Source organism: Aythya marila (genome assembly GCF_965140915.1).
Source record: "Aythya marila genome assembly, chromosome: 2".
Taxonomy (NCBI): Eukaryota; Metazoa; Chordata; class Aves; order Anseriformes; family Anatidae; genus Aythya; species Aythya marila.
The window spans coordinates 55424601-55447351 of NC_139043.1; the positions used below are offsets into that span (position 1 = coordinate 55424601).

The window sequence follows — 22751 nt, forward strand, 5'->3', positions numbered from 1 at the left end:
CCTACTATAATGCTTATGCTTAAGGACAGTATTTACCAGAACATCACAGCTGGGCTTAAACTGGCATGTGCCTCTGATCATCAATACCATAGTCAAAGATACAGGAACAGGCTAGGTCTATGGACTTGCATGGTACCATCCTTCCTCAGAGTCCAATAAAAAAAAAAAAAAAAAGCTTCCTGTGCTTTATGCTCATCTTCTCTGGTAGTAGTAGTAGTAGTCATAGTAACAGTATTTTTACAAAGCTGATGAGAATTGTCCACAATCAACAAAGTGCCTGGGTCAGAAAAGATGGATCCTGCCAGGGCTGGCACAGGCTGACAACATTTTGAAAAACTGGCAAGTATAATTTGCATTAAGCATCCATCCTCACCCCTCTGTCCCATTCCCAGCCCTGAACCCGTGGTTCAACACCGCTGAAATGAACCGTGATAAAGTGAAGGTGCAGGGCTGATGGCAGCCTGTGGGGAAGTGGCCAGCCATGAAGGAACACAACGCTGGGAACAAAGGTCTGCGACTTGTTCTCAGGCAGAACTACCCCCATTTTAAACAGCTTTTAAAAAATGTAAAAAAATGGCCCTGTTTCTTGTTCTTTAGAACACCTCTAAACACATACAGAAAAAATACAGTTATTACTGAAAATTTTTCCCAATGCTGAAGCTGCAAAACTGCTCTTTGTTGTAGTTGTGAGAATACAGAAGGGGCAATTTGCTGTAAATAAATATTAAAAAGTATTTTTCTTAAATGCTTGCGATATTCTTTTTTTTCCTGCAGTCTCAGTAGTTTTTCCTGTCACTTGCTCCTCCAGTTGTGCTGATCTTTTTACCATATATGTGCTCAAGCGTCCAACGCAGAATGTTCTCTCCCCACTGCAAGAGTCATCCCAGTCCCACCCTGGCCCTGCTTGTATCCCACCCCAGGCCCCCTCCCCGTGGGCTTAGATAAGCCATTCCTTCTTGCTTTCGTCGATGGTCTCCGTAAAGTTGGGGTCATTGTTCATGATGGCAGCGTCGGCGCTCTCAGCTGACTCTGCCCCTTTGGCCTCATTGGTGTGGTAGGTTCCCTTGTGGCGAAACATGTAGCGGATCAGGAACACCAAGGTGCAGAGGATGGTGAAGATCACCACAGCAATGACACCTGAACAAAGGAAGAAAGAAAAGATGATGCTAGAAAAAAATACCTACAGATTCTGATACAAAGAAAAGAGTCTCACAGCTACTCTGAGCTGAACCTGGATCTGATCTACCTGGGCAGATAAACATCACTTCAGCTGCTTGGTTTCCACTATTATAATATTTAGGTAAAAATAAGTGTGAGGAGTCTGCTAGTAACTTTCACCCCATCAATTAGATTTTGACATTAATACCTAGTTACAGAGGTGAGCTTTGCTGACCATGAGGCAGAGGGTGCTGAGCGCTCCCAAAACACTGTGGTTTTGGGAAAAGAAGAAAGAAATTCCATTAGACTGTACATACTACTACACTCAGTGTTGCTTTACAAGGAAAAAAAAACAAAACCAAAACCAAAAACAAGCAAACAAACAAAAAAAACAGAACACACCACCAGTATGTCATTTTATATGCACCTAGAACTGACTGAAATATATTAGGGTGATCTTTAAAACATTTTTATATGCATTCAGAATTTGATGTACTAGCAAAGCTCTCCCTGGAAGACTTAGGGTGCAACACTTTCATATGAACAGACAGGGCAGAGAAAATTATATGCGTTTGTAATATATTCAGGATCCTTACGTCTGGAGACAGCTTGGTAGAAAGTCTTCAGTTGAATGATAATTCAAGAACCATTGCTAATGCTAATCCTGACATTACTTAACATCACCTGGAAACCCATCACACTGAATGGGACTCCCAGGCACATAAATTATAGCAGAACCTGGCCCCTAAAAAATAAGGCAAAATCATGAGTGATTTTTGTCAAGAGTGTAACAGTGTTTGCCATAGACTGATGTTGGATCTGCTATAAATGGAAAAGTCTTCTTGACATTTCATGGGAATTAATTACATAAGTAATTCCACAGTAGCTCTCCACATGCATGCTTGATATGTTGATTACAAATATGAATATTTTAATTTGGTTAAAACTGAATCTGAGGGAAAAAACTAAGTGAGAACAGAACATTTCACTAGAGCGAAGTACCTGAACAGAATTACATAAATATCTACTTAACTTTGTTCAGGAGTAATTTTCCCACATAGTCAATTCTTAGCAAATAGTTTGAGTATGTTACCAACTGCAATTCAGCCTTCACAGTCTTGTTGCAAAGTCACTTAGTAAAGAAGACATTTTTCCTACCTCCAATAATGGCAGAGTTTCTGTTCACTCCATCTCCTATAGCTTGACCATTGTATGGGAAATCAGCACTGGCTGTAAATAGGGAATTAAAGATTAATGTTGTAATATCAGTGAAACTTCCCAATATAGTTTAGAAATACATCCAACATGTTTAGATACAATTTAAAGAAAAGGAAAACTGTGATCCATATTTATCTAAAGAAATATGAAAGAAAAAAATATCTTTCACTGTTATCTAATCCCTGATAGCTTTTTGCTTCCTCCTCTTCTTAACAAAACTAAAAATAAAACAAAGGAGGTACCCTCAATAAGCACTGCTTATTCAGTCAGTTTCTTTAGCACAAAAGCAATCAAAAACCTTTCTTTCAAAAGTGTGTGATCATACACTGGTATGATGGTCTTGGTTTTAACCTTAAGAAAACATTACAGAGGCTTTCCAAAGACAATCTCATCATTCACCCTGTCATCACATTTTTCTGAATAGTCAGACATAGCAACTAGATGCTGCCGTGACTATGTAAGCTAGGTGAGTGGTTTCAGTCATACCTTTCTTTGCCACAGGACTATGGTATTGATTTTGGAATAGAAAGAATGTCATTAAAAGTATTTAATAGAGACAGTTCGAATAATCAAGGACATTAATTATTTCTTATGTCAGTATTTAAAATCCAGATGTGTTTCCCTTGTTCAATGGATTAGGTGATATTGTAATAAGTTGCTTTACAGGCCAATGATGTATTATCTATACTCAGAAAATGGCTAAGGGAATTCAACTGGATTTCTGTTAGCATGGAGTAAAAACCATAATAAAGTTCCCTTTGTATTGTGAAGCAGCTGCACAAATGAATGGCTTCAGCCTGTAAAGAGGTTTGGGGTTGGAGTTGTATGTATACTCAGGGGCAGAGTTGAACCAGCTGTGTGTGCAGCAGTTACTGTTTGGCTGGGCGCCTGCAGGACACACAAGAGAACATTTCTCAGGACTCAGTGGAGGGGGCTCGGCAAGCAGTTTTTGTCTGTGGCACTTGTCCCTTCAACATTTGTTGGTACTCTAGCTTCATAAAACAGCATTCCTGCACTTCTCAAAAACAACAACAACAACAAACAGTCTAAAATATACATGTAAGAGATAAATAAATATCTGATTCTATACCACTTTTCCTACAGAGACATCTTGGCACGGTATTTATAATATTATCCTTGCAGCAATGAAAGGGAAGGGCTGGCAGTGGGAAAATAAACCCTAACTTCAAACCTACTCCCTCAACCCATCACATAAAATCTGAAATCCAAATGACTCCATTTAGAAAAGTATAAAGTTTGCCAAATTGCTGCAGCCAGTAACAAGTCCCACCACTTCCTGCTGTGGTTTGAAGTTACTCTACCATGTCCCTACACAAGAAATCTTAGCAGCAGCAACGATCACAGTTCCCCTTTCCCTCACAACTGGGTAGTACCTTTTATCTTCTTTTTAAAGGTTGTTTTAAGGGCATTGGCACTACTGAAGTGTGAAGAAAGAGAAAGGTTGCTGGTTTATGGCAGCATGATCCCTCCTGAACTGTCACATCACAACAGCTATGCTTCAAGGGAATCCTGCCAGATGAAGACCACAGTTTATGTTTAACAGCCACTGAAGTACACCACAGAATAATGGAGAACATGTAGCATGATGCAAAACTGCATCCTTGACCTTGCCTGAGAGCTGCTGGTAGGAGTGACCTTGGTAATACTTCCATCCAGGGCAGCCTTCCATTGCATCTAGTGATCACATATGCTCAGGAAGAGATGTATATTAGAAGAACAAGACTTGACTTACTCAAAACATCTCTGACAAAGAGGAAACAGGACCACATATCTGGGGTCAGTTGACAACCCATTTTCAAAAAGGTGACCATCAGATTGGATAATGTGTAGTATAAACTGTGCCCTGCTGCAACTGCTGGAGTACCAGGAGAGCTGTAGTAAAAACATGGGCTTAGAAATTCATGTATCGTATTTTAGAGCACCTATGTCAGTGCTGGCAGATATTATCACCATAATTCATGAATTCCTGTTCTGTTACTCTTGTGTTGGTGTGAGGTCTGATCTGATTTGATATGAGTTTTTGGACTAAAAAAATAAATCTAAAATCTCAGCCAACCATTGGGTTATAGAACAGTTTCTGCTGCAGCAGTGTCTCTACCAGGTTTATTTTACTGAACTTATTCCTACAGATGGATACAGGAGGAAGAAAAAGAACTCATTACTGTCTTCTTTTATAGCTGGAAGTTTCCTTGAAGTTCTTCTGGACAGCAGTAGCTTCTACAAAACAAGTGTTTCAGAACTGTAAAAGGATAACTCCTGCCACAGCAATTTGGCAGAAGAGAACATATGAGGGCACATCTCTGATGCTTCAAGATGAGCTTAACAAGAGAGTACTGTCACCAACAGACGCCAAGTACAGGTATTTCAGATTACATCATTAAAAATGTGGTGATTTGTCTCTGACCTTAATACAGTTATGTTCCTCAACAATATTAAGTAACTTTGTCAAGAAGACAAATAATAAACTTCTTTCTTCTGAAATTCAGGAGCAAAATGAGGAAAGATGTCAGAACAGGCTGACAAGAGGGCAACAGTAATACTGATACTGAAAGAATACAAGAATACAGAGTGCCATTCACAGGTTTTAAAGAGTAACTCCTAAGAGGTTTTAAAATGATCGGTCAGGTGAAATGAATATCGTTATTAGTGACTCTTGTGTTGCATGAGAATCTAAATCACAGTGGTATAATAACTAGTTTGCATGGCTATAATATGCAGTTGAAGTACATGATGAGTTGCTAATGGACAAGTGTGTGCCTTCATTTCTCTAGCGCAGCTGGGAACACCTCTTTCTTGTTCAGATCTTCCACTGTGACATTAATTTTAACTACATGTCTCAGCAAGACCTGTCTCACTGCCTGATACTTGCACCTCAACAGCTTCAAATCATGACTTGCCCAGAGCAAATAGGTGTCATGAAGCTGCAGTTACTCTATGTAGCTACCCTGAAAAGCCAAAGTAAGTTTCTTTCCCCTGGGGACAGCAAGTGAGTTGTGGGTGTAATGTAATGTGGGTGTGGGAAGGATACTGCAGGAATTTTGGTCTACACGCTGTGCAACCTAATTATTAGCTGAAGTCATGAATAGTGCTATTTCATTTTCTTTTTTTATCTGGTCTATAAAGGTAGCTTTGGAAGAGCTGATTCCCAACTGGTTTGGGGACAGTGCTGAAAAGGTCTTCTTGCCTTAGAAGTTTTTTCTGAATGCTTCCCAGGTTTTTCTGAGCAGCCAGGGTTTCGTTTGCATGAATGCAAAACATGAAGAACATAGCTAAAAGTTTTTCGGACTGTGTTGGAAAACAGTTCTGTATTGGCCCAAGAGATGAATTGCCAGTTCTCTGAAATTCTCTGCTCCTCTGTGGCACAGAGCCAACACACCAAAGATATTTTCTTAGAATCTACAGCTATTGTAAGGATGCACTGAACTGTAGCAGGAAATGCTAAGCTCATATATGGCACACTAATATTAATTTATCTGGTTCCCTTCCAGGATCCAAGTTGGATGATGCTGTTCTTTATACTCTGTCTTCCCACAGAAGACCGTTGGGTTTGCTTCATGTAAGGTCATCCTGAAGCTAAATAATGTGAAAGAACACAGCATACTTTGCTATCTCCTTCTTTCATGGGCTGCTGTTTATGAGGCCATAGTTTCAATAAACACAGAATACAAACTAATGTTTTGTACTTTTAAATTTTCTGTTACTAGTCTCATGGTAAATGGCATTAAAAGAACTTTGCAGCACTTAAAAAGATAATTGAGGGTTGACTGCAGGCAAAATCCATGTTTTGGCCATCACTGTAGTGAAATTTGAAATTCTGATTCACCACAAAAATGTGGCACAAGAACTGGTATCATCCTGCAAGCTCAGCATGGCTGCTGCCACAGGCAGCTGCAATACAGCAGTGCTCACTGAATTTAAAGAGGAGATGTGACTGGATGAACAGACCATAAATAGGATTGGACATTCAAGATGATAGATGTGGTTGATTCAACGGAGTGAATGATAATTTAGCTTCATTATAGTAGGTGAGAATTTGCATCTATAATTTTCAGAGGAAGTTTTTTTATTTATTTTTACAATAGATCCCACATAAAAGCCTTTTGCAAATTCACAAAATTGAAATGCAAAATGATTTTCGTAAAGTAGAAAAGTGGTCCAGGAAGTGGGTTTGGTTAGGGAAATCAGCAAATGGATATTCACAGAATCACAGAATCACAGAATTTCTAGGTTGGAAGAGACCTCGAGATCATTGAGTCCAACCTCTGACCTAACACTAACAGTCCCCACTAAACCATATCCCTAAGCTCTACATCTAAATGTCTTTTAAAGTAAGAGGAAAAATGAAAAAAAGCAATGTGGAGAATTTTCAGCTAGAGAACAGCACTGAAGGCCTAAAAATGAACAAACAATGAAGTTTAAAAGGTAAATCTCATTTTGACATACATGTACACTACCAGGAGTGTTACATATAAGCTATTGGAAACTATTTTTTAAACTGAACTTTTTTTACTGAGTTGTGAAGTCTTTGTTAAAATACACTGACCTATAAAGGAAGATATAATTTAGATGTGCTTCAAAAATGGAAGAGTGAGAGTGATCACAGGTCTAAAACAAACAATGGATGAAAATACTAGAAAATAGATTTGTTCAGCCTAGAACAGATATATATATGCTAGTGCTACCTTTCAGCTTTTAGATGCCAACAATTTTGAGAAAGAGCAGATGTTCTCTCATTATTAAGACCAGTCCTATTTTCACATAAATATGAACTAGAGTATCAACAACTATGAACAACTAGATCTGGTGATCACAAGGTATGTAAAATCCCCGGCAATCAAGACATTGATTAAAGGTAGAAGTGAGAGAACAAAATAAAAGCAAAGATGTTAACTATCATTCTCTCCAGATCAGATGCCCTTGTCCTTATGGGTGACCTCAACTTGCCAGGTGTAGACTCCAAGCATAAAACAGCTGATACAGTTGACTGGAAGCTGGCAAATGTCATTCCAATTTTCAAGAAGGGCATGAAAGAAGACCTTGGTAATTACAGGCCTGTCAGTCTCACTTCAGTGCCTAGTGAAATTATGGAGAAAATGATTCTGGGAGTTACTGAAAAACACCTGAAGGACAATGAGGTCATTGGTAGCAGCCAACATGGGCTCATGAAGGAAAAGTCATAACAAACATGTTCTCACATGACTGGAGTGCTGGAATGGAACAAGCTCTTTAGGAAGGACAGGCAGGGGAGACAAGGAGGGAGCATCACCCTCTGTGTCAATGAACACCTGGAGTTCATGGAGATCTGCCTGGGGATGGACAGAGAGCTTATGGGTCAGGATTAATGGGAGGGGACAAAACAGTGGGGGTCTGCTGCAAGCAACCTGATCAGGAAGAACAAGCAGATGAGGCCTTCTACAGACAGATAGAAGCAACTCTTATTCACAAGCTCCCATCCTCATGAAGGACTTCAACCACGCTGGTATCTGTTGGAGGGACAGCACAGCAGGGCACAGGCAATCCAAGACGTTCTTGGAATGCATTCCTTCTCCAAGTGAGAGAGGAGCCAAAGACGAGAGGTGCTGTACCAGACCTCATTCTCACTAACAAGGAGGGGCTGGTGGGAAACATGAAGCCTTAGCTACAGTGACCATGAAATAGAGCAGCTCAAGATCTTGAAGACAGTGAGAAGGGAGCACTGCAAACTCATTAGCCTGGACTTTGGGAGAACAGACTTTGCCCTCTTCAGGGGTCTGCTTGGTAGAGTACCATGGGACAAAAAGCCCTGGAGGGAAGAGAAGCCCAAGAAAGCTGGTTAATATTCAAGGATCACCTCCGCAAAGCTCAGGAGTGATGCATCCCAACAAAGAGAAAGTCAGGCAAAAACACCAGGAGGCCGTCATGGATGAACAAGGAATTCCTGGCCAAAAACCAAAAAACAAAACAAAACAAAACAAACAAAAAACAATCCGCAACAAACCAAACAAAAACAAACAAGCAAACAAAAAACAAAAACAAAACAAAAACAAACCAAACCAAAACAAACAAAAAAGGAAACAAACAAACAAACAACAACAACAAAAAAAACAAACAGAAAAAGGAGGCCTACAGAGCGTGGAAGCAAGGATAGATAGCCTGGGAGAGACACAGACATTGTCCAAGCAGCCGGGGATCAGGTTAGGAAAGCCAAAGACCTTTTAGAATTAAACGTGGGCAACGGCTTCTATAGGTACATCAGTGATAAAAAAAAAAAGACTAAGGAAATTGTGGGCCCTCTCCAGAAGGAAATGGAATACTTGATTACCCAGGATTTGGAGAAGGTTAAGGTACTCAACAACAGTTTTGCCTCAGTCTTCACCAGCAAGAGCTCTAGCCACATAGCCCAAGTCCCGTAAGGAAAAGGCAGGGACTGGGAGAATGGTGAACTGCCCACTGTGAGAGAAGATCAGATTCAAGACCACCTAAGGAACCTAAAGGTGCCTGGGACCTGATGAGATGCATCCAAAGGCCCTGAGGGAACTGGCAGATATAGTTGCTAAGACACTGTCCATCCTATTTGAGGAGTTGTGGCAGTGTGTTGAAGTTCCCAGTGACTGAGGAGGGGAAACATAATCCCCATTTCTTAAAAGCAAAAAAAAGAAAGACCCAGGGAACTACAGGCCAGTCAGTCTCACCTCTGTGCCTGGCAGGATCATGAAGCAGATCCTCAAAGAAACTATGCACATGGAACATAAGGCAGTGACTGGTGACAGACAATATGTCTTCACTAAGGGCAGATCATGTCTTATAGGTGGCCTTCTATGATGGGGTTACAGCATTGATGCATAGGTGAAGACAACCGACATCATCTACTTGGACTTGTGCAAAGCATTTGACACTGTCTCGCATGATATCCTTGTCTCTAATTTGGAGAGACATGGATTTGACAGATGGACCACACAGTGGGTAAGGAACTGATTGGATGGCTGCACTCAAAGAGTTACAGTGAACAGCTCAATGTCCACGTGGAGATCAGTGCTGAGTGGTGTTCCTCGGGGGTTGGTAGTGGGTCTGGCTCTATTTAACATCTTTGTTGGTGACATGGACAGTGGGATTGAGTGCACCCTCAGCAAGTTTGCTGATGTCACTAAGTGATAGTCATGCTGGAGGGAAGGGATGTCACTCAGACAGGTTTGAGAGAATGGCCTGTGCAAACCTCATGAAATTCAACAAGGCCAAGTACAGGGTCCTGCACCTGGACTGGGGCAATTCCAAGCACACAAGCTGGGTGGAGAATGGATTAAGAGCAGCCCTGAGGAGAAGAACCTGGAGGTGTTGGTTAACAAGAAGCTGAATGTGAGCCAGCAATGTGTGCTTGCAGCCCAGAAAGCCATCCATACCCTGGGCTGCATCAAAAGATGCATGACCAGCAGGTCAAGGGATGTGATTGTCCCCCTCTACTCTCTTGTGAGACCCCACCTTGAGTACTGTGTTCAACTCTGGGGCCCCCAGCAAAAGAAGGATATGGAAGTATTAGAACAAGTCCAGAGGAGGGCCATGAAGATGATCAAAGGGCTGGAGCACCTCTTCTATGAAGTCAGGCTGAGGGAGTTGGGGTTGTTCAGCCTGGAGAAGCCTCTCCGCTTTGGGGAGACCTTATTGTGGACTGCCAGTACCTGAACGGGGCTTACAGGAAAGCTGGGGAGGGACTCTGTCAGGGAGTATACTGATAGGACAAGGGTGAACGGATTTAAACTAAAGGAGGGTAGATTTGGATTAGATATTAAGAAGAAATTCTTTACTATGAGTGTGGTGAGGCACTGGAACAGGTTGTCCAGAGAAGCTGTGGATGCCCCATCCCTGGAAGTGCTGAAGGCAAGGCTGGATGGGGGATTTGGGCAATCTGGTCCAGTGGGAGGTGTCCATGCCCATGGCAAGGGGGTTGGAATTAGATGACCTTTAAGGTCCCTTCCAACCCAAACCATTCTATGATTCTATGAAAAGGTTCTTCACCAAGGTTGAAGGTGAAGGTTGGGTACGGGAATAGGGAAAAGGTCATGGCACCAAGCCTACCAAAGTTCAAGAAGCATTTGGACAATGCTCTGGGATGTATGGTTTGATTTTTTGGGTGGTCCTGTGTGAGCTAGGAGTTGGACCCCATGATCCTTGTGGTCTCTTCTAATTCAGGATATTCTGTAATTCTATGATTCTATTATCATTCGTTCTTCCTAATTCTATTTTACATCCAGGTATTTAGGAATTGACAAGAGATAATAATCACTGACACTTTGGGATTTTGGGAAAGCATTTGAGACTAGATTCATTCATTAATATATATCCACAAAACCATAACACAGAGGAAAACTAATAGAAGCTCTCTGGCTAGGGCTTGTTAAATTATATCAGCTCTGCCAGTCAGGTGAGACTGTACTATTATGGTTTCAAATGACAGAGTGCTCTTTATTACAGACTGCAAGTACATAAACAACTTCATTAATTGCTTGACTCTTGATTGTAGAAACTAATGTACAGTCAGTTTCATTCTCCTTCCCAAAGGGAGTAGATTACAAGAGAAACTCAAAGTGCATACGTATAAATAACTGAGCAGGAGTCAACAACTCTATTACACAGTCCTTCATCAAAGGTGTATAACACAACCTACAGACTTCAGTTGCTCTGTCTAGGTTGTCCGATTGCCTACACCCTCTCCATTCTTGGCCTGAGCACAAGTCTATAAAGAGCTCCCAAGACAAGTGAAGTACAGCAATTCAGAAAGAGAGGAAAAAAATCTCAAGCAATACTAAAAATATTGTGTCTTTATATGCTGTCTTTATATACTACTTCTACAAGCTGAAAACAGAGAAAGGAGTGACAAGATCCTTGTTTCTCTAGGGATTTGACAGCAGATTCTGAGGGAGGAATGTTTAACATTAAGTAAACTCTGTTAATGCAATTTAAAGTGTCACTGATATTACTGTAAGTATAGAACAGAGAAGTGACGTTATTCTTGATATTAAACACTTCTTTTTTTTTTTTTTTTGTCCACACTTACCTACCCACAAAATATTTAAAAAATTCTATTAATCATGTTGTTTGTAAAAGTTCACTGTTTTATTAGCATGCTATGCAAGGATCAGTCATTACTTTTTTTAATTTTTAGTGATGCCTCATCCATAATGTTAGACGGTTACAAGTGTATCCTTAATATGAACCATTCTTCTGTCTTTATAGAAATGGGAATCTCCATGTTCACAGATCACTAACAATTAAGAGTTTTTTTTTTTAAGTTACAGTGTACTTAAAGAGTACACCCACACAGGTGTACACATGCAGCTTAGAGCAAAAAAAATAGGGCTTTTCACTTTAAAATTATAATCACCTTGTCTCTGTGTCCAACAGTGCAAGTTATTTGGAACACAAAATTCCCAACATTGGATCGAAATCCACTAATTCCTTCAATCGTCTGCAACCTTGCAGCGGTGGGGAAGAGGGAGGGCAGGGACAGGGTGAGAGGGAAGGAGAATAAGACCAGAAAAACATTCACAAACAACAAAAAACTCTTCTAACGTAGTAGTGTTATTTGAACCGATAATTTAAACCAATATATGTCAAATATTTTCTGCTAGATGAAAAACATTTTGAAAGGTTTCATTTTTTGTAAGAGTTTTTCACTGTATCTTTAGTGGTTTGAATACCAGTTACACAGGTCAGTTCTAATGAACAACATATTCCCAAAATAGCTGAGGTTAGAAGGGACCTCTGGAACACATCTTGTCCAATCATCATGATGAAGCAGTCCCATGAGAAACAGACATGCACTGAGACTATGGAAAACATAAGTTTTTCTACTCAAAATCTATGTTTTAACTTGTTGTTGAAATCCCTCCAATCATGCCATTATTCCAATGTCAAATGAGCATAAATTAAAAAACCATCTGTAATGATGACTTAACAGAAACATTGTCCTTTGAACAGCTCTTTTGTATACAAATTCTGGGACAGTGTGGGAAAGTAATTAAGGATTACAGAAGAACGAATAGTTGGATGTTTCTGTTAAAAAGTCATGAACTTTGGAATGAACGATAGAAATGCAAACAATGAACAATGACAGCATTCGGGGAAAATTCAGTGAACACTCTGTGGTCAATGAACTGCTACAATGCAAATTCCCACCACTAGATTTCAGAGTCAATTTCACAATCAGTCAAGATCGTGGCTTCCCAGTCGAGTGTTTTATCAACCTTCTAATTTCATATCGCAGGCAAACTTCGCTGTCCGTACTCTTAAGAAGATGAGAAAATGGAGTTTTATGAAGAATGGTTTGCTCTCAGAGGGCAGTACAATATCCTTTATTTTGGTATTAAAAAGCAAATTTCCTGGCAAAGGTACAGAAAAGCTTGTGCCTTATTAGGAGATTCATCCTTGCAGTTTATACTCCCTCAGATCAAGCTTGGATGAAATACCAAACACGGAGCACATTCCTTCACTGGGATGGGTTAGACAATTCCCTTGATTATCCCTTTGTATGGTAATTTCTCAATAGAGACTTTTCTACTTTCTTTTGCACACAAGCTAGTAATTGTACAAAGCAGTGGGAAGGCAAAATGCCTTGTACACTTAGTAACTAGTACCTGTATACTGCAAAATTGTATTCTTTATTTTAAAATAAGACAGCAGATAGTTAAGATCACTTTTGGACCACATTTATCTGAAGTTTGAACTTCACCAAGTCCTGTTCCAGATGTATTATTTTGAATACTTTCTGTGTCAAATTCCCAGTTGATTTGCAGCACATCAGACCACCCACATTCATCAAAGACATAAACTCATCTGTCTTTTAAGACCTGGTAGTAACATATGTTCAAGACTGGATCTTACTATGACTCCAGACGAGAACTACTAGTATATTAGTAATGCCGACCTAAGCTATCACTTTCATGAAAATTTTATGAACAGGTCTTACATTTCACCTGTTAAGGAAGACAAGCAAAAGCTTCCTTTTATAATTAACGTAGATTATGAAACACTTCGGTGCTCTCAGAGGAACAGTAGAGTTAAGTGCTGATCAAAGCCTAGCTCTATATAGATAATCTCTGATAATGAACCCATAGGGAATATTCAAATGAAACAAAATACAAAACTAAAATAGCCAGCCTATTGAACAAGAGAAACAAAGAACTAACCTTAAGTAAAGAAATATTCATCCTTATGGCAAGAGCAAATAACAGGATGGATCTGTTTTTTCTGTAGCACATTAAACAATAAATGTAGCAATTGATACTAACCTTGATAGATTGTCTTTGCTGACTCTGATATTGTGTATTATCACTTTAAAAGTTGCTGTTATTCATTCCCCTGTGATAGAAAAGGCTGTGATACTGTTTTCATGGGCACTGGTGGGGAGGGGTAGGACTGCCTTTTTACTATGTTTGTAAAACAAAGAAGCCCTTCTCTCGCTCAGTTCCCCACATCTGTAAATTTACAACAGTGAAAAAAAAAATAATAAAAAAAAAGAGCTGGACTCTATTGAGGTTATTGGAAGAAAAGTGCTCACACGGCCAGGATATGAACTACAAGATCAGGTTCTACACTTTTAGCATTCACACACTTCTGGAAAAAAGAAAGGTTGGACTGGGGATGAGGAACTGGTCAGAATACACAGTATGAATCTAAAATAAACTGTGATAGCAGTAATGAGCTGACCATAGTCTAGAACAACCTCTTACACAGGAAGTAAATTGCTTTTCAGCCTAAGAAAAGGAAAAAGAAGGCAGTTACATGAAGTGCTCAGGTATCTAAACACTTCTTTCCTCCCTTCCGCCCCCTCCTTTCCCCCATTTATGTCATTACTATGTTCCTCCTTAATGTTAGCACTTGTGGAAAAAATACAGTCTTTGCAGAGCCTGGAAAACACTCTCTTCTTAATATTGCTACCTTCTTGTCTTAATGTCAGATAGCAGCATTAACATGCAAATCACTGCTTATGAAAGATCTACAATGCTGATCTCTCAATGAATGCCAGTTTGGCAGTTTGTCAGCTGCCTGATACACTAGACAAAGTGTCAGAAACTTTACACTGAAATGATGTATTTTTAAAGATTAGAGAAAGCTTCACATAATGGTGTGAAGGAACTACATGAGACTGAAGGAGGCATTTTTATTCCCAATCAATAGAGTTTTACAGCAATTCAAGCACCATAATTAAGCCATTTAAGGGGGAAGCACTGATTGTGCCAAATTTCAGACATGCTCTTCCTAGTTAGCTGCTTGACTGAGAGGACAAAAATAGAAACTGTTGCATCTCAATGTTTACCACGTAACCTTCTTGCCTGCAAAAACCAGCCTGGGCTTAGAAACTGAGGTATGAGTTTCTGCGAGACTTAATCCCTGGCTGTCTGAAAAAATGACACCTTACTGTTTGTAAACAAATCTGGTAAAGGCCACGGACTTCTGAGATAATATACAGGGAGAACTGGGGGTGAATGTTGGTCATTCTTTGCAGAGAAAATGTGGTTACAGAAATGTACTGAAATCTGACAGAGGAAAAATCTGTTTCCAGAGAAGATTGCAAATGCTTCTTCCATCTCTTGTATAGGAAGTATAAATATAAAACCAGCTTACTGGCAGACAAAGAGCCTCCCAATGTTTACATGCTGGCTATGTTAATTAAAAAACAACAACACCTTTAATCATTGAAAATTTCAAAGAGATGTTATATATGGAGTGGTAATTCGTGTCGATAAAATGGTTGATATTAATAAAGAAGGGGGAGATTTGGGAATGTGGCCATGGGGGTTGGAAAGCCCCGTGGTTGAGATAACATTAGACTCTTAACGACGAGGCCATCAGGAATATAAAAGAGTTTAGAAGGGAACAAAGAAGGGTGATTCAGGAGACTCCATGCAGTCTCCTGTTTCTTGTTCTCCAGTTGGTTTCTTGTTCTCCAGCCGTTAAGGCATGGATGTTTCTGGGTGTTTGCTGTTGTTACATTCAAAGTTGTTTGACCAATGAAAAGTTGTTTTGAAAAGAACTGCTGTGGAGAGAAGGGTATAAGAGGGGAGCCTGCCCTCAAGATAAAAAAGGCAACACGATGAAGTTATATCAATAAAACAGGAAAAAGAAGTGAAGAGGAACAGGCTGGCAGAATGGAGACCAGGACTGACCGCTTCATGAAGATCGGTTCTGCCAGACTCAGCAAACCACTCAGAGAAGCTCGTACAGAAAGTCGCTGGAAACAGGCGCACCGGAGCTGGAGAAGCTCGAGCTGAGAGAAGCGGAGCCTCACACACAGCTGCCCTTTGCTGGTAAGCAGTGGCGCATTATGGGGAATCATACGTCCTTAGGAACAAAGACTGTCCTGGTAACCTTACAAATTATTCTCCTTCTTAACAATCGGACAGTTTATGATCCTGAAATATGGGACCAAACTGAGGTCAAGGTGTGGGACTCTGCAACTAGAAACGACAAGGTTGCAGTGGGATTGCTCGGCACCTGGCGAGCAATCTCTGAGGCCTTAAAGAGCCGTGTGGGACTACAGTCAGAAACGTGTGGTTTGCCAGACAGTGTGGGAGCTGCGGGCTGCTTTACTGATCTGACTGCTATGCCATCGGCCCCTCTGCTGCTACAGTCATCGAAGGCTTTTGCTGTTACGCCCCCTGCTGACCTGAACGTGCCTTTTGACCCAGGCCTATTGGCCTTGAAAAGGAGATGGATATGCTTTTCTTCGATCTGGGAAGAACGGGATACATAAGGCCTGAAGACCGAGTTGCTTGACAACTTAAAGTGAGACATATTATTCAAAAGGAACGGAAAATGGAGACTTGCTGGTAATCAAGAAAAGGAATGGAAAATGGAGACTGTTAAGTCATGGAACTTAAAGGATTGTTTGTTACCTTTTCTGATCGTGAATACGTATAGGTGTCTCGATTTTAGTAAGTTATGGAACTTAAAGGATTGTTTGTTACCTTTCCGGATTGTACGTATGTATAGGCATACTCGGGTTTAGTATGTAAAGCAATGTTCTGAATATGTAGAATGTTTGATGTTCGTGTGTGCGTGTTGGTGGAGCGTAGACTCCCCGCACACCCAGCGCTGTTTACTTGCCTTTTATACCTTTTAGAAATATTTGTTTTATAAATATTACAAAATTAAGATTGAGTTGAGACCTCATTTATAACACAGAATCTGGCGTCATTCTCTGGTCACAGTACAGATAACTAGTCCTGTATGCTATGCTTGAGAAAGGAAGAGCATCATTTTATTCTAGCAACTGCCTTCACATCCATTTCTAATTTTGCTAGCACATAGAGTTTAGATGTGTAAGGCCACATCACAAACAAAAGCGATGCGCCTCTGTTTTCTGTCATCCCCTTCTCCTCCCCACTTGCTTGCCCCTTGCAGGAAGCACAGAGACAGGAATCTGCTCTCCTGTTGTCCTTGGAGGAGAGAATGAGTGCTGATTCACATTACCATTGATTTTATTGCTTCTGCTGTTGAATTCACTGATCCATACAAGACATTAAGCTCAGGATGTGCTATCAATACTCCATCAATGCCCACAGCCAGGAAAAGACCCTTTTGTTCACGTGTCCATAATCTAAAACAGTTTTGAGGTCTGAATTGCCTCCTGCCCCAGCAAGTAACACTTTTGTCCTTTCTTCCCACTGTGAACTCATTGACAAAGGCAAGAGTTATTTCCCATCTTTGTAGTCACATCCATACCAGTGCATTTCTGACACAGCTTCTCCTCAAAAATCATCATGGTGCCCTCTGACACATGGGCACCTAGTGGTCAGAGCACAGCATGGGGACCTAACTAATGATGCCTGGAACGGGAGGGTGACCTTCAGCACTGTCACCAGTATCACCAGTGACACTTTATCTTAGCCCAGAAAATGCCTGTTATCTTTTGCTGATGAAAGATAATCCGTTTGCCTATGCATGGATCCTAAGCATGGATCATATGGCCTGCATTCAGACCTCCTACTCTTCTCCTGTCACCACTTGTTAAAGGAAGAAGGATGAATTTGTAACAAAAAGGGAGTTAATCATCAGGCAGCCATTTTGATCTTAATGACAACAGTGCATGCCTTCATACAATGGTTTTGCCAGACATGCTTAATATACATTTCAAAGCAGCTGTTAATTCTTTTCTTGATGTCAAGCTGTTAATTCTTAAAAGGCAAGGCCTTTCACCTTCTACAAAAACAGTGAAGAGCTTTAAGGGTTTAAATGCATTGTCAGAAAAAAAATCAGACGTCTTGAAAAAACACTGCAGATTCAATCCTGCTCAATTTAATTTTTAAAATGATGCTGAAGCCAATGTGGGTTTAATTAAACCCTATATTAAATACTCTAGCTGCTGTTTTGTTTATACCAAGAGAATAAATGCACCTCGCAGCCACGTAGTATGATGGCAGCTTAGAGGTGCCAAAGTATGGTCTGTAAACTCTTCTATGTATCCCATCTTTTCTGGTATTTCATACTTAAAAAAAAATAAAAAATTGAAATAAGGTAGCTTGGCAAGTTGGAACACCTTTTACCTAAAATGGAGAGGTACATACATGTAGGAGGTTTGCAGTATCTTTTATATAAAGAAGAAAAGTTTGGAAGTGAAACTTCATTAGTACATTGCAGAACATTTGTGTTGTGCAATGTACTTTTATGTTCTGCAAAAATACCCACAAACTGAACAACCCCACCCCAGTAATATGAATCTTCCAATTTTGTGTACAAGGCTTTTTAGGACTGGGAGTTTATTTATTACAAAAATACAAAAATCATTTGTGGCTTTTGTTGCTTCCCTAGACAGAGCAAAGTGTCATATATCAGTGACATATACCTTAGCTAATCTTAATTGAGAGATACTAAAAAACATAAAATTTACTAACTTTTTAACATATGCTACAGTAATAGATATTAAAATGAATGCTAATATAATTAAAGAAATACTATTTTAACGTTTGTTTTGAAATACACGCCAGACAGGCAGGCCTTTAGACAATATGCACAGGTGGACATATTTTATATAATGTGGTCATTGATCAAACTCTTTTTTGCCTACTTCCTACACTCCTTTTGATGTAACCAAGGCAAATTCAATTGTCTCACATGAACTGAGATAATACAGATAGGAGGAAAACACAGGAAAGGAACTATTTTGATGACCTGCTTGGTTTCGATTTTTGTCTTTTTTTTTTTTTTTAACCCACCAAAATCACGTTTTAAATCACCAAAGTCACATTGTAGAAAAGAATGACTTGTTGAATTTCTGCACTTCATCACCACCAAGAACGGATCACCACAGCAACAGGAAAATGCTATGTATTATAGAAATACTCACAAGCTGAACATGATAATAGTTTATGATAATGTTGTGGTAGGATGGCAAAATGCCAGCCAGGAGTGGGGAGGGAGGAAAGTGGCATTTTTGCAACAATAACAAAAATAAATAAAAGAACTAATGTAAATTTGAAATATATGTGAATTCAAGACTAATAGAAAGTGCAAAACAGTAAATCTAGAGGCTGCATGGCCCATTTGTCTGGGGAGCAAATCAATAAGCTTTCCTATTGACAAAAACTTAACTCTAAGGGTCAATTGTAAGTGACTGATATGTGTCTTTATGATTTCCCCCCTTTATGTTAGGGCATCCACAGTGTTTCGCAGCTAGCAGGAGGTGTCCATGTGGTAAGTACATAAAAGAGTTTAAGGCAAATATTTCATGTAGGTCATCCGTCAGGCAGAACCTGCTTGGCATCTAGTAACTATCCATAAGGTCTGATCTATTATTGCAGTTTAGAGGTGAAAGAATCATTTTATTTGCCTTTGGGGGTACCTGTCCTATTTAGACACATATCTTTGGCTCTCTTCTTCAATGTGTTTCAATGTTCAAAGTTCTATTTCATGGTATTTGACAAGCAAAGGTATAAATTCACGCTTAATTCAAAACATGAATCAGGATAAGTGCACCAAATATTTGTATCACCAAATAAGACCCATACCATCTATACCATTTAATACTTGCCAAATAATTTTTCTCATTTTATTTTCACTACTAATCACCTGTGTCTCAACTCTTATGTTTTATTAAGATCTATTTAAAATTAAATGGATGACATGCTGCTTTCAAATGCATGCTCTTTGCTTTGTGGCAGAGTGAGTGCGAACATCTTGTGGCTTTTGCTCTAGCACCACAAGTGTTTCTGCGAGTCTCCAAACAGGTTTTTCCTTTTGCCCCTTCAGCCAGTTTAGTGAAGGAATAAATTCACAAAAACTGTAAAACTCTTTAAAAGCTTTCTGGCAGGTACTGTGAAACATAAAAAAAATAAATAAATAGTGCGAACTGCCAATTTGCTAATGCAAAGTGACACTGTAAACAAACAATTTAATTTACCAGACACCATCATCTATGTCTAACTTAATGCAATCTACAGTATATATTTTTCCTGAAGCTGAAACAGAGCCAGCTGTGTCAGACCACCAGAGATAATTTTACAAAGCCTGAGTTGTTCTTATCTGACATCACTAAATGAGTTGCTGTGATACCTCTTCTTTGTATCACAGGTATTTCACCAAAAGCGAACATCTGGAATTGTTCATACACAGCTGAATGACCTTTCACTCCTGCCCCAGTGAAACACAACTCCCATAACACACCATAACTGACCTGACATCGTTGTGTTCTTTACTGTACGGCAGTTCTTTACAAGCAGTCTTTAAAGCAATATGATATTTTCCATTTATTGCTGCTGAACACTGGAGGGGACAAGAGGAGGAATCCCTGGATCCCAGTTTTACTGAAACTTCTCATCACCACAAGTGAAGGCTGGCCATCATATTCTGGATGCCCAAAATTGAAACAGTCAAATCCCACTATTGCAATGAGATTTTTTTTTTTTTTACTGGACTGAAGTTAACAGACCACTTGAGCCAAGCTAACTCCATACTGCATGGTCCCTGATATCCTTCGTGATGGCTACATGACTTGAGTACTGCAACTAATCAAGAAGAGATGTATAAATTTTTAATCTGTCAGATCAAAGCTGAATTGACTCAGCAAAGGTTTCAACAGCAAATGAATACAAGGTCAAGCATAGCAGCACACGACAAGGGCAAACAGAACCTTCTCTTTTTTAACACCAGGAGCTATTAGGAACAGTTCAGCTATGCTGAGTAAATCCAGACAATATTTTACTAGCTTGCAGTCAAATTATCTGTAAGAAAAAGAAACCAACCAAAATTAACAACCAAACCACATAAGCTGTGTAAGACTCACTGCAGCAATTCATCCTCATGAAGTTTATGGCACATTTTTTAAAGACATGAGTCAATGAGGTATCTTCCAGGTAACGTGCTCTTACAGAAACAGAAGCACAGAACATAACTTTCACATAGAAATTGACCTAATGATTTCAGAGAATAAATGGACTACTAAGATTTGTGATGAAAAAAATCAAGTAGGAGATTGCATGTTACAAATGGCGAAGAGATGCAATGAAGTCTTACGAAGGTGTGGTAGTATGGAGGGAATGAAAGGTTTTAGAGTACGATACTGCCTATATCTGTGTTTGGCACCCTCAGACCCAGAATATCTCCCTCTCCTTAGAAAGCTCTGCCCTACTTCTCTATTGAAGAAGAGCTGAAAAGAAAGGCTACAAAGAATTGCTTGAGATTTTGAGAAAAAAAACGACAAAGATATGACCTTGGCACATGCTTCTAAGGAAGACAGGAACCTGTCTTCTCTCACATCAAAACTGACAGCTAGATGGATCCCCAAACAGAAAAGGCAACCACTATCAAGCCGTCAGCTTGCTCAGATGCGTTCTAATTTACACCTGTATAAATGAGGCCAAAACATGAGACAAGTGTCAATGTACCCTTGAATATGAATTTAAAGGGAGCAGATTTTTTTAAAAAAATGACACCCATGCAGCAAGAAAAAATAAGCAAAAAAACCCTCTAAAGTAAGTTATAATGTACACTTTCAAAGACTGCCAGTCATAAAGCAGGATAAGATTGCTGGGATCAGCAAATTGTTTTGGCTTTCCAGCATTTCCAGCATGAGAAGAATGCAGTCATGACTAATGGGATTTTCCATTAAACATAGCCTAAGGAAAGCAGACATTTCAGAAAACAAATCAGTACTTTATAAACACATTTATGCCTAAAATTAGATTTACTTTTTTTTTTTTGTATGATGCTGACTACAATATACTCACTTATTAGCAATTCAGCAGAAGAAATTCTACCATGCATTATTTATCTATACTAGCAATGTCCTGCTTACTATGTATCCAATACTACAAAGTGCTATTATAGCAGTAAGTGCAAAACTCAAGAATCAAACAGTGTAAGACTTACAGAAAATAAAAGTAAAGCTGAATACTTCAGTGTTATAACTCTGATTATATCTAAAATTTTCTGTAGTGTTTTGAGTTCAGGCTCTTCAACTTATAATTAAGAACGCAACATACAGGATGAAAAGCAGTACAAACCCGAAACTGAAGTTTTGTTCAACCTATTAAAAATGTAGAGGTGGCACATATATTATGAATACGTGTAAAATACAAATGCATAATGAACACAGGACACTAATCTGCATTACTGAACTCTAATCTAGAGGTACTAGAAAGAATGAAACTGATAACCACTCCCACTTACCAAAACGCTGTAATGTTCCTTCACAAATGTAACCATGAGTAAAAAAAAGACAAAGAAAATATTCTGCAACTTAGAAGTTAGAAGTGATCTCTGTCATTCCAGTTTTGCATTTCCTACTACGAGTATTGCCCTCTAATCATGTATACATTACGCCTGCTCTATGCCACTTTTTCTTACAGAGGAGGATGAATGTATTTCTTTCTCTCAACTGCCCAGCTGAGTTAATGTGGAACAAAGCACACCTTACCTGAATCTAAGTGCCATGGGTCAGTTGCGGCCGACATTGGTGGGATTGTCAGTGGAGATGCTCCGCAGTTGGATTCCACCAGTTCCCCTTGAATGTGGACGTGAGAAGAGGCGTTGGTAGGTCTCAAAGCTGCTTTTAGTGGAGCAATCTGGTTGAACTGTACCCTTGATAGGCAGCCAGTGAATCCTGGTGTGTTGTATTTATATATATCTTGGTCAATCTTCCCAATTTCTACAGGAAATCAAGAAAAATAAAACAAATCACTGTTTTAGAAATCACAGTCTTAACACTCAGTTCCCAAAGCTCAGCTTAGAACTCTCTGTTTCAGCAGGCTGAGAACATTTCAGACCCTTTCTATTTCTTTCTATTTCATTACAGATTAAAGTAGGAAACCTTCAGGCCTTGATGTGGCTTGGTTTCACTGTTATGCTATCATTAAAATTATATCCTCACAGTAAAAAAGTGCCCC

General features: G+C 39.5%; 1 protein-coding gene across 1 annotated transcript in view; it reads right to left on the bottom strand.

The window, feature by feature from the left end:
• Positions 1-937: 937 nt before the first annotated feature.
• The window catches only part of CNTNAP2 (contactin associated protein 2), a gene marked incomplete at both ends in the record, with an annotated part of 1134939 nt that continues 1113125 nt past the window's right edge, over positions 938-22751 (bottom strand). Inside the window, 3 exons of the mRNA XM_082753539.1 lie at positions 938-1137; positions 2317-2388; positions 22283-22513. Of these exons, the coding sequence (XP_082609665.1) occupies positions 938-1137; positions 2317-2388; positions 22283-22513 (503 nt within the window). The remainder of the gene's footprint in view (positions 1138-2316; positions 2389-22282; positions 22514-22751) is intronic.